The sequence below is a fragment of the Pimephales promelas genome, chromosome 5, assembly GCF_988280905.1.
Source record: "Pimephales promelas chromosome 5, fPimPro1.hap1.1, whole genome shotgun sequence".
NCBI lineage: Eukaryota > Metazoa > Chordata > Actinopteri > Cypriniformes > Leuciscidae > Pimephales > Pimephales promelas.
Genome location: NC_142773.1, coordinates 36,854,426 through 36,874,480, shown reverse-complemented (window position 1 = coordinate 36,874,480; position 20,055 = coordinate 36,854,426). Strand labels below are relative to the sequence as shown.

The 20,055-nt window shown below is 38.7% G+C and overlaps 1 protein-coding gene across 4 annotated transcripts in view; it reads left to right on the top strand.

Moving 5' to 3' along the window:
• The window catches only part of dpp6b (dipeptidyl peptidase like 6b), a 138,532-nt gene that overhangs the window by 40,412 nt on the left and 78,065 nt on the right, over window positions 1-20,055 (top strand). Inside the window, exon 1 of one of the 4 annotated variants that reach the window (XM_039693216.2) lies at window positions 15,944-16,000. The exons of the other annotated variants lie outside the window; for them this stretch is intronic. Within the exon in view, the coding sequence (XP_039549150.2) occupies window positions 15,959-16,000 (42 nt within the window). The 5' untranslated portion in view covers window positions 15,944-15,958. Of the gene's footprint in view, window positions 1-15,943; window positions 16,001-20,055 lie in introns of those variants that run through there. 4 annotated transcript variants of the gene reach the window in all.

The following is a 20,055-nucleotide window of genomic DNA, read 5'->3' as shown; positions in this document are numbered from 1 at the left end:
CTGTAAACCAAACATGACATTTTAAAGTAATATTTTCTTGTAAAACGTGCTCCAGTAATCAAACTTTGAAATTTTGGCGTGAACTGTATTTTAATTATTTCTCCTGACCAGGCTTGCAAAAACCTATCAAGTTAGTCAATCATAAGTTGATTAGTTCCCAATAAATCGTTAACACATGCTCTGAGATATACATTATTAAAATGATTCTGTTCTCTTTCTCAATGATCAGTCAATATGCAGCAAGTGTTTAGCCATTAGATAGTTAGACTACTTCTTGATTTATAGGCTGTCAGTTTATAAAGTATCAAACCAGGTTTTTCATCTTGAAATCCCTTGCTCTGTTTGGCAGGGCTGTGAGCCAGTACACTGACCTTAATTAATCATCCATAGGTGGCTGGCTCAGAATAGAGTGACATTCAAAAGGACAGAGGCCTGTGGATATGTTTCCTTTCATGAAGAGAAGCATATTGACTTTCTCTGTATACTCAAGCAGGCAGGGGGCAGTCAAAAAACCTGGCTTTGCCTTGTGTCACAGTCCACAATGTGTGACAGACTGGATAAGATCAAGCAGGCTGCCTGAAGACAGGAGCTTGAGAATTACAAATCGTGACTTGCATGTTTCGTTTGAAGTCTCGTCATGTGAGCCTCGGGACCCAATGAGAACTGCTGGTTTCTGTACGTTTCACTAGTGTCCTAACCAAGCCACACGATTAAGGACATTTGAGAAGGTCAATCAACGCAATCTTTTTAATTGCCTCTCCACACACCAGTGAAAATGATAGTGTCTGTGTTGAAATGTCACATTCGATTGTAGGCTTACTTCTCTATTATGAATAATGCACATGTAGCATTAGAACACTAATGGCATGTAAATGAGGATCACACAGAATTACATTGCCTATTCTTGATGCTTTACGTGGAGTAAACAATTTGTCAAGCAGCGGCACTGATAATGAAAAATGTACACAGTGAAGCATTTTTGTATTATCTTCTCCCAAAAAAGCTTTTCTAAGCTTTACTGAATACAAACTGTCTGGCTGGATGCGCTTATCTCCGTGCTTAGATCCATTCCAAGAAATTAATCTACATCTAATCTGGTGGTTACATCACATCTCTCTGGAGCATACTCAGGTCATCCAACCATTTCAAAATGTGTAATTTCACTACACAGAAGGTGTGAGTATTTTTAAAATGGTCAAATATGGTATTGTGAGGAAAATCTAGAGTGTTTCATAAACCATTGACATTTATTTCCAACCATACGATTGTGGGATACTGAAAACGCAAACTTACGGCACCATCTTTGGAAAACAATCTTGACTAGTCGGACCACCAACAACGTGCTAAGTGAGCTGAACTGTATGAAGTTCAGCCATCTTCTGAACTGTATGAACGGCGTTCGTGGTTCGACGGCGCGTTTGAAACGTCACGTAATACGTAATTACGTCCAAAAGGTCACGGGCGACGTAGCCAGAAGTACAGTGTTTACAAGTTGGACGCATAGGTTGAACGTGCAAACTAACTCAAACGCCGTTTACAAAAAAAAGGAATTAAAAGGTAAAACAACGATGTCGGACGATTTTGATTCTGTACTTCCGGCTACGTCGCCCGTAACCTTTTGAACATAATTACGTATTACGTGACGTTGCAAAGCGCCTCACAGAATAGAGCAAGGCTAGCATTTGTCCTTAGAAAAGTAACATTTTTGGAATAAGCTTTGAAATAACCGATCATTTCGCTAGATAAGACCCTTATTCATCGTCTGGTGTCGTTTAAAGACATTTGAAGCTGCATCTGAAACAGTTATTAACTGTCGTTTGTAAGTCCATTATATGGAGAAAAATCCTGGAATGTTTTCATCAAAAACCTTAATTTCTTTTCGACTGAGGAAAGAAAGACATGGACATCTTGGATGACATGGGGGTGAGTAAATTATCAGCAAAAGTTTTTTTCAAAAGTGAACTACTCCTTTAAGTCAACTAAGTCTCCTGAGCTTAGGGAAAGCAACCACTGAGCAATATTTTTTTCCTCTCGGAGACTTTAGGTTTCTGTGTCACTTGTTCACTATTATCACACTCGAGAGTTTTTTTATGTTTATAGTGGTGGAGTAGATTGTTCATGTTGCTAAGTGTGAGAGACATACTATCACTCATACAATTGTAACTTTCTCCCAGAGGACTCGCTCATATAAACACTTGAGAAGAGAAATGTTATTCTTAGCCCCCCACATTCTCATTAAGGTAGACTTAGAAATGTGTCTCACTTTATATTTAAAGTGAGAGACAAGGGTATGGCAGAACAAAGCGTTTGATTTTCCTCATCAAAAGTGATTGTTTCTTAGCTTTATGCTTCACACCACCCGTGGATCTCTGTGAATTCCTCAAGTGTCTGTCACAAAGATCTGCCAAATATTTCGTGAGATAAACAGTCTGGCTTCTTTGAGATAAATAGAAGTTAAAAATAGACTGCAGCTGAATATGTTAGCAAAACCCCCACCAAATACTTTAAGCCTTAATAACAATCTCGTCATGTGTCGGAAATTGACTATGAGTAAGTGTGGAGAGGAAGTTGATTGAAAATAGTGGCTCTGCCTGTTTGAAATGCATCATCCGAACAGATGGCGTGCAGCAGCGATCCAGGCCTGTCATATTAAGTCCCAGCTGTCATGGTGAGCTGTACACTTCAGTTTGAATGGCAAACACTCCCCAATGACTAAATACATGCAACCATCCAGTACTGTTACAGTGTGTACAGCTTTGCTGTCCTGATAATTGCATGATAATATGCAAAAAGCAAAAAGCATAAACTAATATGATGCAGGTGGAACATTTCTCATGCAGACATATGTTATTTTATGTCTGATTATTGCTGGATAATCAGGCCTTTTGAGCCCTGTTAGCAAGACAAACATCTGGGATGAGAGCCGATTACAATGTGTTTAAACTGTAGACTGTAAAAAACATTATATGATCAATGAGTTGTGACAACGTGTTTTACATTGTCACTGTAAGCAATTTTCAACTTTTTTTATAGTTATATAAGTTATACAAGATTCAAGATTTTTTTTTTTAGGTCAGTTTAATCTATTTTAAGTTGAAATGACTTAAACATCCAAGTTGATTGTTCTTAAAAAAATAAGGCAGTAACTTTTTTTACAGTGTAGCTAAAGGTCGTGTGTCCACCAAAGCGTTTTTAGCCAGCTGAAAACGCCGTGCTTTGGGTGCTTGAGAGCGTTTTGGCAGCGCAGCGTTTTTTCCGTTGAGACGTTTCGTTGCTATGATACAGAATATCCCCAGCAGTTTGAATGTTGTGACAGTTGGTCAGTGTAGTATTAGTCCCGCCCCTCCTCCACTGTGATTGGACAGCAGGGTAAAAAGTGACAGTGATGAGCGCTGCATTTTATCCAAAGTTGAACATTTTTCAACTCCCAGCGACCATTAAAAACGCCGGCCACTCGGCGCTTCAGCGTGAAAAAAACGCTCAGTGCCTCGTCACGCTCATGGCGTTTAAAAAACGCGGCGCTCCCATTGAAAACAATTGAAAACATACACCAGGAACGTGGAAAATCGCTTTGGTTGACACACGGCTCAAAGTGTTTAAAGTCTTATTCTTAGCTGATAGCGTCATCAAGTGAGTCAAACTTTTTGCAGATTCCATGTAGAATAGCCTGCTCGTGACTGTAAACCTGAATTCACCTAGAAGAACATGTTCCTGGATCAACATCTTTGTTGATCCTGGGACATCATTCCAATTGACCAATCAGATTTGAAGGATAAGTTTACAGAATGCCAAGTTTAGGCTTACAACCAAGGCTAGGTGCTTCTATACCAGTATTATTCACCTATCATTTCCCTCTGATTTTAGGGATAAGATATGGGTAGGGTTAGGTTTAGCGGTGTTTTGTTGATCAACATATGTTGAACCAGGAACATATACTTGGCAAAATCATGGCGGCCACCGGGGACTGAGGACTTGACTACTTCCTGTTCTCGACGCATGCGCGAGAACTGCAATCTAACTTTACTCCTTCTTGTTCAGTTCTCGCGCATGCGTCGTGGAAATCTCTTGAACTCTCGTCTCATGCCTACAAGGAAGAAAAGGAATAGTCGAATACAGTCTGTATTTTTGTTGTTTTTTTTTCGCACAAAAAGTTTTCACGTCACTTCATAAACTTATAGTTGAGCCACTGTAATCACATGGAATATTTAAACATTTTCTTCAATGACTTTCTGGGTCTTCATTTTATTTGTGTTCTGAAGATGAATGAAGGTCTTACGGGGTTGGTACAGCATGGGGGTGAGCAATTAATGACTTAATTTTCATTTTTGGGTGAACTAACCCTTTAAGTAGTAGGAGGTTGCTAGTCATTCAGTTTTTTTATATCAGCTATGCATTCCATTAATTTTGTGAATTTTTGAGTTTTGTTTGGGTGTGAAGAAATATAGAGTTGCATGTCATCAACATAACAGTGAAAACTAATGCCATGCTTCCTAATGATATCTCCCAAGGGCAGCATTTACAGAGTGAACAGCGGTCCTAGTACTGAGCCTTGTGGTACACCATACTAAACCTGTGATCGATAAGACATCTCTTCATTTACTGCTACAAACTGATAAAGGTCAGATGCTGCAAGTGTGATTTAAACCATGCTAATGCATTTCACTTATGCCAACATAATATTCGAGTCTATTTAAAAGAATGTTTTCGTAGATGGTATCAAATGCAGCACTAAGATCCAGTAACTCTAATTGAGAGATCCAACCACAATCGGATGATAAGAGCAAATCATTTGTGACTCTAATGAGAGCAGTCTCTAAATCCTTATTGAAAATCCAGGCAGATACAGTTTAATTTCTTTCTAAAAAGGAACATAGGAAAGTCTATATACTCTGTGGCCATATTTGGCACTTCTAAAGGCAGCTGCAGTGAAGTCTAGAATTTACTAATTGGCGATTGGCTCTTTTATTTAGAAGGCAGGACTCCGCCATATTGCACTTTGCAGTTTCTCGCATTCATTAAGATTAGTAAACGATCTTGGTACAGTATATAGAGTCTTTGCCATCATTTTGCTTTTGTTTTTGAACAAATCATTTTTTAATGAATCGGTTGATTGAATGATTCAAACGAGTTACTAATAAAAACAGTCACCAACCACTTGCATAACAATGTAACCTGCAGAAAAAGTCACTAAAGCATCCTCGACACTAATAAACAGATTGACATTCTGTCTGTAGCGTGCAAATTCAGACAAGTGGACTGATAGAAACAGTGAAAAGTCCCCATGCTTTGGCACTGTTTATCTTGGAAAGTTGATTGACCAATCAAATTCAAGGACTGTTGTATAAATAGAAAATACAAAACAGTATTTCTAATTAAAGTTTTTGTGGCATACATATGAAAAATTATTTTCGCCCATTAGTTTGCAAACATTAACAGAAAACAAAATAGTAAATCCAGCAGCACTGGTTTCTAAAGCTCATATTTGTACACTTACATAATCCTTGAGTTTTTAAGCCATGAACCTGTCTAAATCAAGCTTTGAGGTCGATGAGCTTCTGGTCTTGTGTTACCAATAAACATTTTTGAGAGAAACGTATTAAGAGGTCTCGGGTGAAGACAATATAATGGTTAATCTAATATACAGTGGCCTACATTGTTTTCCAACTAAGCAGCTCTGCTTACAGACACTTCCTGTTTACTATATTTGTACTTCTACCACAATCACATAAATGCAGTCTGTATTTAGATGTCTGTTCTTTTACCCATCTGCTTATCAAATCAGACTTAAGTGGCTCAAAGGTCAGCTGCTCTGTACCGTAATGGCTTCCTGTCTCTGCTACAAAAGCTGCTCCCTCTTCCCTCCGTGGGTCCTCCGCCTCACCGTTGCCATGGTTTCTAAGGTTGAAAAGGGTGAGGCTGAAACCTGCATGTCGCCTTTTTAAAAAAAAGAAAAAAAAGCTATTCACGGATTACCATCTGCAGATGACATCACAAAATCAGCTGAAGTGGCAACTATGACATTGCATGGTTCGACAATATGTGTCTGACGTGAGCATTTTTTTTAATCAATAATAAAGCGACCTGAACATCAAAGGGCATGTGATCGTTTAGCACCCGAGGGTTGGAAAATGCCATTTCTGTAAATCAGTTAATTGCAGACATAAATAATTCAAGCTGTTTTTCACAGAAGTGTGTGTGTGTGTTGGGTGACAGGCACTCTACATTCACACATTGTGACTCTTCAGGTCTTTGAGGGCTTGCTGTCACTAAGCATTGATCTGCTTTTCCTGCCAAACTTCCCCCGTCCCACCCACCTCAGAGCCTCTCAACAGACCATCAGTCAGCTCTCGGTCCCACCGTCCCGCCCGTGGCTGCGTCGACAGCATATCTGTCATTTCCTGCCACACCCTTGGGACGTGTTGGCAGGCCCTCAATAATAGCGGAGGAAAATCTCTCCTCGTTCATCCAACCAACCACAGAGCTCTGAGGGACGTGAGCTGTAATTTTTGAAAAGCACACTGTGGGAATAAATTTACATTTCAATGCATTTAGCCTAAGATAATGGCCGCTAAATTCTCTGTAAAACATGCCTGTCCTTCATCACAGGTGACTACTTGAATAATAAAAGCATTTAATAGCACTGAAAAATGTAATAATGATTCAGTCGCCTTTCACACAGAGAGATGGACATTGTCACATTTATTATTATTTTTTTTAAGTCAACATGAAATGGGATTGGCAACCCATTTTACTTTCATAATGTGACATATAAACGCTCAGTAAAACATCCAACATTTTTTCTTTGGAATCTAAAGAGTTTCTCTTTGGAAAAACGTGCACTGATGATTGATCATATGATCAGGAATGTGTATCATCCACATCAACCCTAGTAACCCATATACGCAAATTTTAAAGGCCTTCTTTCATCAGACTCATAGTTAAAAGGCTTTTTAGTATAACATCCACTACTTCAGGTCGTTGTAAATGTGCCTTTCTGCCGTGAAATACTGATTTTTTTTAAAGTAAACATAAGAATAACTTTCAAGATGTTACTGGTTTACTTGATTATGCATACATTTTTAGAAAAATGATGTTAAAATGTATCAAATATGATCTGGCTTTTGAGAAATGTTTATTTCATCTCTGAACCATCATTGTATTACATTGCATTATGTTTCGCCCCCATAATAAAAACTACAGAGCCTTGATCTTGAAAGCATTTATATCATCTCACTCAGACATGTTATTGAGAGATATGGAGTGACAACTGCTAAATGGCGGTGGCTTTCAGCATATATATGTATATATATATATACAGTATATATATATATATATATATATATATATATATATATATACATACATAAAATGTGTATGTATGTATCTATGTATGTATATAGTTTGCTATATCTCTATAATGCATTGATTTGCATTACAAGCTATCATATAATTGCATTATTTGTGCCAATTTTTGGCTCAGATTGGGCAATTTTTTGTCCAAATGTTCAACAAACCGTTCCTTTTAAAAAAAAAATATGTCAGGCTTTACACGGTTAAGAAAGCAAATAGGGTCAGTTATGATTTCATGTTGACTATAATAAATTACAACTATTTTATGGGTCTTGCCTTCTAGTTTTCTCTGACATTTCTAGCTCATGGTGAAATGTCAAGTTGCTTCTGGAGTCTTTCATAAGAGGTTCACATCAACGTGCAAATTCTTTCTTTCTTTCTTTCTTTCTTTCTTTCTTTCTTTCTTTCTTTCTTTCTTTCTTTCTTTCTTTCTTTCTTTCTTTCTTTCTTTCTTTCTTTCTTTCTTTCTTTCTTTCTTTCTTTCTTTCTTTCTTTCTTTCTTTCTCTGTCTCTCTCCTTGCTTCTCTCAACCAGGGCTCTCTGTGGCGAGAGAACTTTCTCCAGAGCACTTCTTCATCTTCCCTGTGCTAAGAATAGCAGTCTGTTTACTTACTTTGTTCCACTTTCCTCCTTACTTTTACTGTAAGCTCTTTTCCCAGAGTTTTACTAGGCCAGCAGTGATGTACAACTCTGCGCTGTATAACTTTGGCCTGATATAAGCTGCCCCTCAAAACTTCTTCATCAGTTTCCAATTGTACAGTATGTATAATAGCTCTTTTCGGAGAAAGGACATTCTGCTTTCTTAGAAGAGTTGACTGTATGATGTGTTGTGTGTGTGTGTGTGTGTGTGTGTGTGTGTGTGTGTGTGTGTGTGTGTGTGTGTGTGTGTGTGTGTGTGTGTGTGTGTGTGTGTGTGTGTGTGTGTGTGTGTGTGTGTGTGTGTGTGTGTGTGTGGAATATAAAGAGGTTCAGCTGACGTTTACGTGCTGTAAACAAAGCCCTTTGTTTCCGAAGCTGTACATCCAAATGAGACCAAGACTAAAGTCTGTCAATTATACATTACTGTATATGAATAGCACATAATTTACAGACCTGAGCATGAGATACAAAAATGACTGAAGAGGCTTTTTTTTATACTTAAATTACTTTATTAAAAAGGAAGGAATTTCTTTGCAAATGTAAATAAAAATAATTAATTTGATTATGTATATCACTGTAAAAAAATATTTTCCTGATTTGTAATCACAACATATTTTCTTTTGTCAAATCAACTTAAATAATTTATGTAGTTCAGATAACATAATATTTAGAGTTTCTGGTGATTAAATCAATCTCCTTCATTGCATTAACTCAATTTTTCCATTTCAATGAACTTAAAATTTTAAGGCAACCATGTTACTTCATTTTTTAAGTTAAACCAACAATATTTTTTGTACAGTGTATATATATATATATATATATATATATATACATGATTTTTTAAGTCAGACCTGATATTGAAAAAAAGTAGCCAACTATATGTCTACAATGCAGTGTCTATTTACATTAAAATAATCCACTTTGTTGGCAAAGGCTATTTTCATTAACTCGAATGAAGTATTAATGTATCAAATATTATCTGAAAAAAAATATTTACTTTCTATTAAGTTTATTTTTTTCTATCTCAAGAATAAACTAATTTATAATGACTTCCAACTAGTGTTTAAAAAGTAGAGCCTATTGTAGCCTAATACATGTAATAATAGTTCAAAATCGTGCTCTACTTTTCTGTGGCCATGAGTTTTTAATTCACTTGATGGACTATGTTCTAGTCTATACTGTTTGTAAGGATGTAATTAGGACTTGTCTGTTTGCAACTGTAAACTTGAGAGGGGCTCATTATCACTGGTTGACGTATAGTGCGTATTGATTTCTGCAGGGAAACAGCAGTGAAGTGTCCTCTTACTGCTGGACCATCGCTGGCCACCAGGGGCGCCGCAGTCCCATAAATCAGCAGCACATGTTGTTCTTTGCAGCTGCTTCAGCCTGTGGTTTGGCAGGCTGCTTTAATCTTTGAATATTAGAGTCGAAAGAGCTCATATACAGTACAGAAAACATCATATATGGCATTCCTACAGTAATTTATAATAGCATATTGGTGTAGAAACAATTTTCCCGCATGGATTGCTAGTAGGTTACAAAAAAACGCCAAGGAACACATTGAACTAAATGAGAAATTTTGATGTAGGAAAACAAAAATACCTTGAACACACTCCAAATAATCGTTTTTTTAATTTATTTATTTATTTTTGCAGTGTAGCCTATGCATAGTTATAGAAATGTGCATTAAAGTCAACATGAAACCGACTTATGTTTACTCCTTAAAAATCTCTAAGTTAAAAAAATCTTGTCTTCATAAGCTCTTATCATTTTTAATCCCTCAAATCAAACGATTCCTGATAATATCAAGTCCAACCCAACATTTGTTCTTAATGTTTTTATTAAAAATAATAATACATAATTTCATCATATCATATATCATATGAAACTGAGAAAAAGTCAACCTCAAAATGAAACCCTACCTGACTTTCCTCTAACATAAAACAATTTTTGGGTTCAGAGTAAAACTATTTATAGCCGCTCACACTCTCAACATTGAAGAGGATTGATTGTGTCAGTAATGAGTGTGTCAGCGGCGTATCCCAAAGGCTCATATTAATGAGCAACAGGAATCTTTTTGTCCATTGGGTCATCTCATACAAGACAAAAGACCAATTTCCAATTAGAATGACTCGGGAGTCGAAAAAGCCCCAAGCAACGCTTTATCTACCACAGACTTCAGGAGTGCGTGTGTGAGAAAATGATGAGTGTTTGACAATTGGTCTTTCCTAGAGGATTTAAAGATGACTAGAGATTCCTCCAAAAGTCTGAGACCCATATTGTTCATTTTGGATTTTTCACATATGAACGTGAACGTGACATAAAATAACATATTTAAGATTAAAAAATATATATATATATATAATAATCTAGAAGAAAAAAAGTGACACAATTCCACAAGATGCTCTTTAGAGCGTTATTATATGCTGATAATACAATATGTCATTTTAAAAACTGTGTTTGATAACATTAATAATAAGCAAAATGGAAACATTTTCCTAGACTTTCGGACACCTGGATGATATTTAAGGTTTTAGGAATCTTTTGAAAGGGAAAACTGTGCACAATGCAACCAGCAGGGGGCAGTGCAATCCTCCATGAAACTGGGAATGTCCTTTTTTTATATATGAAAATATATGCAATGAATGTAATCTTTAGTTTGATGCCATTTGAGTCATAATAGAAGAGTGTGTACTGTTCATTTTCATTACATGGCAGACATTTTAACCAGTGTCGATTAAACAAAGCCGAAGCATTAGTTTAATAATTCAGAATACAGTCAGTTTGAAATGTACACAAAAAGACAGCATCCTGCATTTCTTATACCAGTTGTATGCAACAAAGGAAAGTCGGGTGGACAGACCACCCTTAATGTAAGAATTGTAACACCAAAGCGATATTGTTTGTCCTCACTGCGAGGGAATTGTGTTGTTCCTGTTTGTGAAGATGCAGCCATGTAGAATGGATGTGTTGTGCCACAGAAGTTGTCATTTATTGACTCTGAAATGATAGCAGAGGGTCACTGGGACCAAACAGCCTTTGGGTTTGATTGCTCTATTCTCTCTCGAGACAGTAGAACATAAACCTCTGGCTGAATTTGAATTCATTTGCTCATGTCATTCTGTGTAAATCTGTGTATGGTGACAGTGAGGTGAATTTTATTTTACAGTATATTAAATATACTGTGCAAATGATTGGTTGACGAATTATGAGACAGTACTGCAAAAATCTGTTAAAAAAATATAGTTTTCTCATTTGCCAGTAAAACATGAACATCTATGAAACAAATTATTTGTACTTGCAAAATTTTACAAGAACATTTGAATATATTAAAATTAAAATGAAGTCAGAACGATACCATAAGCATGAGAAAATATTCCATTATTTTTTTATTACATTTAATTCATTTTTTTATTGTTATTTATTGCGAATAGTAGGCAACATAATTATGCTGTGTAAAACCTTCTTATGCCAGCCTTTTTATGGCAAAAACAAAATCCCAGAATGCATAGCAATATCCCATAATGCAAACTCTATCAAAAAAGTCCATCCAAGATGGCGGACAAACCATGAAGAATGTTGATTATAAATATAGCCTATTTACAGCAACCATAAACTAGTTTAATGTATATATATATAATAAAAATTATCCCATATTTGTAAAGGCTATGCATTAAGATCATAATATTAGCAAGATGAAAATGCAAGCATTGAAAGTGCAAGGGTTCAAGCACACTACAGTAATTTTCTTCTCTTGCTTCCTTCAGTTTATGTTAGCCATCATTTTGTTAATGTCATGTCTGAGTCACAGCTCTCATGTTTTAGAGATCTCGCAAAGCGCACTTAAAACAGCCTGCATTTTCATTGTCCTCATGGTGGAAATGAAGGCACAGAGATACGAGGAAGGCAGGCTCTTATGACAGAGATGACATCGGTTCTGTTCACGATTCTGTACGCCATTAATCTCCATGGCTTTCAGGTTATTTTACCATGCATTTGCAAAACACTTCAACTCACTGGTTTCCAACAAAGCTTATTAATGAGTCATCAGATGTGATTTCATCAGTGGCACCTCGTTGCAGTACACGAGATCCAGGGGGCAGAGTTGGATCCAGATCTAAGGGGTGGAGATGGGTAGGATTAGGGGAGAGGTTAGGAATCAGGAAGCGGAGGGTAGGATTAGGGGTGGGGTTAGGAATCAGGGGGTGGAGATGGGTAGGATTAGGGGTGGGGTTAGGGATCAGGGGGTGGGGTTAGGGATCAGGGGTGGAGATGGGTAGGATTAGGGTTGGGGTTAGGGATCAGGGGGTGGGGTCAGGGATCAGGGGGCGGAGATGAGTAGGATTAGGGGTGGGGTTAGGGATCAGGGGGTGGAGATGGGTAGGATTAGGGGTGGGGTTAGGAATCAGGGGGTGGAGATGGGTAGGAGGTTAGGGGTGGGGTTAGGGATCAGGGGGTGGGTTTAGGGGTGGGTTTAGGGATCAGGGGGCGGAGATGGGTAGGTTAAGGGGAGAGGTTAGGAATCAAGGGGTGGAGATGGGTAGGATTAGGGGTGGGGTTATGGATCAGGGGGTGGAGATGGGGTGGGGTTAGGGATCAGGGGGTGGAGATGGGTAGGATTAGGGGTGGGGTTAGGGATCAGGAGGTGGGTTTAGGGATCAGGGGGTGGAGAAGGGTAGGATTAGAGGTGGGGTTAGGAATCAGGGGGTTGAGATGGGTAGGAGGTTAGGGATCAGGGGGTGGAGATGGGTAGGAGCTTAGGGGTGGGGTTAGGGATCAGGGGGTGGAGATGGGTAAGATTAGGGGTGGGGTTAGGGATCAGGGGTGGAGATGAGTAAGATAAGGGGTGGGGTTAGGGATCAGGGGGCGGAGATGAGTAGGATTAGGGATCAGGGGTTGGGTTTAGGGATCAGGGGGCGGAGATGGGTAGGATAAGGGGAGAGGTTAGGGATCAGGGGGTGGAGATGGGTAGGATTAGGGGTGGGGTTAGGGATCAGGGGGTGGAGATGGGTAGGAGCTTAGGGGTGGGGTTAGGGATCAGGGGGTGGGTTTAGGGATCAGGGGGCGGAGATGGGTAGGATAAGGGGAGAGGTTAGGAATCAGGGGGCGGAGATGGGTAGGATTAGGGGTGGGGTTATGAATCAGGGGATGGAGATAGGGTGGGGTTAGGGATCAGCAGGTGGAGATGGGTAGGATTAGGGGTGGGGTTAGGGATCAGGAGGTGGGTTTAGGGATCAGGGGGTGGAGATGGGTAGGATTAGAGGTGGGGTTAGGAATCAGGGGGTTGAGATGAGTAGGAGGTTAGGGATCAGGGGGTGGAGATGGGTAGGATTAGGGGTGGGTTAGCGTTCAGGGGGCGGAGATGGGTAGGATTAGGGATCAGGGAGTGGGTTTAGGGATCAGGGGGCGGAGATGGGTAAGATTAGGGGTGGGGTTAGGGATCAGGGGTGGAGATGGGTAGGATTAGGGGTGGGTTTAGGGATCAGGGGCAGAGATGGGTAGGATTAGGGGTGGGGTTAGGGATCAGGGGGCCGAGATGGGTAGGATCAGGGGTGGGGTTAGGGATCAGGAGGTGAGTTCAGGGATCAGGGGGCGGAGATGGGTAGGATTAGCGGTGGGGTTAGGGATCAGGGGGCGGAGATGGGTAGGATCAGGGGTGGGGTTAGGGATCGGGGGTGGGGTTAGGGATCAGGGGTGGAGATGGGTAGGATTAGGGTTGGGGTTAGGGATCAGGGGGTGAGTTCAGGGATCAGGGGGCGGAGATGGGTAGGATTAGGGGTTGGGTTAGGGATCAGGGGGTGTAAATGGGTAGGATTAGGGGTGGGGTTAGGGATCAGGGGGTGGAGATGAGAAAAGTTTAGGTATATGTAAGGTGGGAGGAGTTGGATCTGGACAGTCATACGCAATGCAGACATGTCCGAATGATTTAAAAGAACGATTCGTTTAAGAACTGAACATCACTAGAGTGATAAATCGTGCAGCTTGTTGAGGAGAGGTGTGCTATTACTTTTGAAGTGATCAAATTACCTGATGTCACCTGGCATGTGATAAAACGGGTGAAAAATACCCCTATAGATTTACTTTGAAGGACGTCAGTTTATTAGCTCACATACTCAGCTTGCCTCTTCTGAAATAAAGTCATAAAACAACACAATTCATCTGGTTTTAAGTTCTCCATCGGCATGGAGCAGCTCTCGCCATTGGCGCACGCAGTGCCAAGCACCCGTGACGTGAATCAACTCTTCTCTTTCAACTGCAGTGAATTTGTGGGACCTGCATTAGCAAACTCCCCAGCTGAAGTCCAGGGGTTAGTGTGAGGAGCTTATCGGGGTGTTTAGACGTGTGGTTTTGTAATGCTGATACGTGCTAAAGTGTAAATGGAGCCTAATGGATTGGTAAGTGGTTTGGTGCTGATGCTGGTGAAACAGTTTGAAGCAGTTCTTTGCCAGCTAATGTGTGTTTGCAAGTGTTGATCTGTGGCTGTCAGAGTTTGGACACCGCTGACCTGATGAAGGCCGATACTGTTCTCATGTGTCCCTGTTCCACTCAGCAAGGGTTTCAGGAGTCAAGTTAGTTTCACTGCAAGAATATACCATATACTCTTACACAAACAAACAGATCTATATACCTTGTAACATTTTAAGAAGTGCTCATTGTCACTTTATCCTAATAAATGTAACTGCTAAAAAATACGGTACCATTGCAGTTTGAAACGGCATGGCAGTTAAAGGAATATTTCACTTAAAAATTAAAACACAAAGGAAGATATTTTGAAGAATGACAGTTGATGGACCCCACTGACTTCCATAGCAGGAAAAAAATACTATGGAAGTCAATGGGGTCCACCACATTCTTCAAAATATCTTCCTTTGTGTTCTTTTGTAGAAATTCATACAGGTTGGAAACAACTTGAGGGCTTGTAAATGACGACAAAATTTGACATTTTCCATTGACTCCCATTCAAACGCATGTGAATGTGGGAGAAACTCAAGCTAATGTGTTACAAAGTTCAAGTTTGGTGAACTGCCAATTTTTATCATGTAAAGACCAATACAACATTGATACGTCATGTTGTGACCTCTTAGCTGAATTAAAATAAGTAAACTTGCAGTAGAGTCAAATTTTATACGTTCACATTGTATGATGTTTTTAAAAAGACGCCACATAGCTTGACATCATTTTATCACCATTGCCTCATTGTACAGTATGTAGAAATCTAATGTGACTTTGGCATTAGACGGTTATAACCTGTTATCTGTTAAAAATCAATATTTATAGATTTAGTAGAATAAAATAAAAGGTAAAAACATAGGATTATCCATGGTCTTATACACATGCCCACTAGTACAAAGGTTTCAAAGGTCTCAGGTAAAAATTTTAAAACATTAAGTGAAATAATGCATCAGTGAAGGTTTATTATGTGTGGAGGCACATTTTATTTGGTGATTTTTATGACTTTGACCTGTTCTGTTCTGCACTATTATCATCCCTCCCACATGTTTGCCTTAATAAAGACACTGATTTCATGACCGTTTGTTCTGTTTCTCTGGTGAGAGGAGGCAGTGAAGTATAAAGCATTGGTTTTGCTCACAAAAAAAAGTTACCTTTGTCTCAACACTGCCCCAAAAAGTGTGTATTGACTTCCATTTCGGTCTGTTTCACACACAGGTACATGGTGGTAAGCAAATGATGACAGAATAATGACATCATTCAACTATCCATGCAGGGTAAAACCCAGATCACAGAGAGAGACACACACACACACACACCACACACACACACACGCACGGACATTGGGGAGGCCTCTAATGCGAGTAGCTGGCAGGGTTAGTGCTGAGTCTCAGTGTGTGGTTAGGATGCGGATCAGGTGCACTTAAGCAGGGGTGTGTCGTCACCATTAACCGATCTTCAGCCAAACTTCAGCATCCTCATCCTCAGGCAAACTGCTGTCCACCAGCAGCATCTCAGCATGAAGACAAGGAAGCTGTCCAGAGTACAGAGACTATGGATTGTAAGTTTCTTTTTCGAGCATGAATAAACTTTGGTTGTGTTGCTGAAAAAAGCTCTGTTAATATGATCCAAAAAGTTATTTTTTATTTATTTTTTTGTTTAGTAGTTTGTACAACATTTGAGGTTTAATGCGTTAACCTTATACGGTTCACATTGGTCTGCATTGATCATATTTACTGATCGTTTCATGTGTTTGACATAATTGTGTAACACGTTATACTTCAGATTGGTTTTTATGTCGGTCAGTGACAGCGGCTCGTGTTTCATGTCTTGTTTCATGTTCTAGTCGTAAAGAAAATGACATTCGAAAAGAAAGACAGGGGATTCCCAGAAAACAAACGGTATATCAGAGGTGTCTGAAATGTCAGGTTGTTGCACTCTAAAAGGTTTCTCTTAAGTAAGGATTACAAAACGACTCTATCGGTTCTTTGGATTGGACTCTCGGGGGTAACGGGCATCTCTGAGTTGAGTTTAATAGCAGGGGAAAGTCAGACTTACTCATTTTAACAAAGCACTAATCATTTACTGTAATAGTATACAGTAGACTATACTTATCACTGTGTTTGAAATCAGTTTGACTTGAATTTGTAATAAGCAATTATTATAATTTAATAATGAACTGCAAATGCGAGTTATAAAGTTCGATTCTGAGGAGTTCATATCACAATTCTGACTTTATAACTCACAATTGCAATTCTGTGTTGGAAACAAGCTTCCATAATTTCTTACCCACCCACATTTTTTTTTTTTTTAATAATAATCTTGTTTTAATCAAAATACAGATTTTTTTTTGTTTGTTTTTCAGTTCAGGCGGTTGCACTTATCCTTATTTGACCACGTTTTTTACAGGTACTTACTTAGGTACTTTTTAATTATTATGGATCTTGTTGTCAAGCTGATGGATCTTTTATGGATGAGTGAATACATTGATGTTTTTAACATGACTGTGGTATGAAGCAGGGCGCGATTGCTAGACGTATACCAGTGCCACACGCAACGCGGGTCCTGCAGATATAAAATAATAAGAATAAAGGAATAATTTCTTTCTACCGAAGTGCTGAATAAATACTCTCACTGGTCAATTTATCGGACGAATAAAACTTAAGGTAACAGCGCTGTTTCACTTGCTCTAACAGTTACACTATCACACTAAACGGCATTTGAGTGTGTTGAACGTTGTTCGTTAGGTTGTGTGTTGGCTGTGTGAGACAAAGTAAGCTAGATCGACATTAGAATAACATACAGATCATATTCTAACATTTCATCATGTTATACTAAATAACATTAGTTTTATGAACATCTGCTCACCTGTCAAATAAAGTACATGTCAAGTCGAAGTTTCTGTCAAGTTAAAGTTAGTCGCGGACACGGAGCTCTCGACATCTCGAAAGATGTTGATCTTCGTTTTTAGTCCTTTTTTTGTCTTAAAGGCTTGTCATGGTCCATAATAACGAACATAACGGGGTTGGCGATGTCTGTCACCATGGTTACTATGGGAGTACAAGGTCAAACTTGGCGGAAACCGGGGGTAACGTGGATATGATGTCATTGACTGGCGACTCCTCCTCACCCCTGCTCACACACCCCGTTTCCTTTTTTAAAATCACAATTTTCTCACGATTTACAAATAGTTTGAAACATTTGGGATATTGTAAGTAATCAACAAAACAAAATATATAACATTGGCCTAGTGGTTTTTGGATATTTTACTGCAAAAATCCTACATATTGTTCCTTTAACATTACTACGACATTACAACACAACCTGTCATAAATATGTCATAAACGTGGCATAGCAGATTAATTATCAAACTTAAGAAACATCACATTACATTAGCTGTCATGAGGGCATTATAATTGTGTCATGAATATTTTTTCGTGACCTCAACTACAGTGGTACAAATTGAATTTGTCATTAAAAAGTTATAATAGCTTCATGACAGTCAATGTCAAAACCAACCACCTGACAGTTTAATGTAATGTTAACCCATAAAGATAATAATTAATCTGCTATGTCATGTTTATGACAGGTTGTGTTGTCTTTGTAATGTCAAGTTGTCAAGACAAAGACACTGACAGGTTATGGTGTATTGGTTTATGTCAAGGTGTCATAACAAAGACATCTCAAACAATGTCATATTTGCATAAAAAATGTCGTAATTGAGTGAATGACACTCAACGACAGTTGTCATAAACATGCATAAAACCTGATTATGAAGGTGTCGCGTCAGTCTTATGCACACCCCTTCAAGTAAAGCGTTAACACTGTGGGTAATGCCATTATGTTGCATTGCATAAAAACCACCATGCATGCCTAAAAATATAATGGAAAAGTTCATGCAGTTATACTAGTCACAATTAATAAATCACCATGTCATGGTGTTGTAATGTAACACACATCAACACAATGAATTGCATGTACTGTATTGTAAGTATCAGCGAGTCAACAATTTTAATGCATCAGAGGATCCATTTAGCTTTTAGCCACTCAGAGTAATGGGCTACAGCAACACACTTACTGTACTGCAGAGAGGCTTGTGCTTTCCCTTAATGCACATGTCATGTCATTTCACCTCTGAAAATGCATGTTGGTCAATATGTAATAACATTTATGTACCCATCTTATGTACATAACTGCATCCATTTTGAGCATTTTGAGTTGTACTACTACACTGGTTTGCATTGGTTTAGTTTCTTTTTAAAACCGCTTTCCTGTTTTCTACTGTTTTATATAGAAAGTGCACAGCTCCTTCTGTCAGTACTTAAAGGGCCAACCAAGGCAATGTTTCTTTAAACCCATAGACATCAAAATTTGATGTCAGTAACTAGATGTAGTAAATTAACCCTTAAAGGGGGCCTATGCCCTTTAAAGGAGAACTCCGGCGAACAATGAACCTTTGGTCTAATAAAACATCGGTACCTAGTCAATCGTTCTCTGAGTTTTGTTTTCATGATAATCGAATGTAAAGAGTTTTATCTCTAAAATCTGTTTAGCGTATAATGCTAGTAATGGGGGGCATTGACTAAGTAAAAAGAAATCGCTAGTTTATACCACTAACAAGGCTCAAAATAGCCCCACACTAACGCAGTAACATAATGAGGCTCCATACATGCAAAACGAAGCATTGAGAACTTTGTAAGTGTACAGACCGTTTAATAAGAAGATACTTTACGAAGACAGTTCACTTCGCGTATACAGACAGGAGCCATCTTAAAAAATAGTCTCGATAAGTCGATCCCCGAACGCCGTTCATACAGTTCAGAAGTTCAGATCACTCAGCACGACGTTCGTGGTTTGACTTATCGAGACTATTTTTTAAGATGGCTCCTGTCTGTATACGCGAAGTGAACTGTCTTCAGAAAGTATCTTCTTATTAAACGGTCTGTACAAAGTTCTCAATGCTTCGTTTTGCATGTAAGGACCCTCATTATGTTACTGCGTTAGTGTGGGGCTATTTTGAGCCTTGTTAGTGGTATAAACTAGCGATTTCTTTTTACTTACTCAATGCCCCCATTACTAGCATTATACGCTAAACAGTTTTTAGAAATAAAACTCTTTACATTCGATTATCATGAAAACAAATCTCAGAGAACGGTTGACTATGCACCGATGTTTTATTAGACCAAAGGTTCATTGTTCGCCGGAGTTCTCCTTTAATCAAGTCTTGATTTTGTTTTGGGGGTCTACAGTCTACTATAGAAAAGGATTTTCTACAATGAAGATTTAACAATACAAGCCGATTGTACATCATCGAAAATCCCCCATCATGCAGGAGATGACAATTCAGTTTCTGTTAACCACTGGCTAATAGCTAATGAAGTATTTACTAATGTAATTATACTATATTGGTTTGCTTCGACCCATTTTATTTACAGTGTAATCAAATTGTAGAGGGTGTTAAAATCTTTAAAAAAGATTTACCATTACCATTTTTTCCTCTCCTTCACATTGGGTTTCATCTTATTCATGGATTTTTTTGTAAAGCTTTACCGATGAGATTTCGCCATAATGTGCAGACCCCATTCACATTTGCAATCCCTCTGTCGATAATTCCTC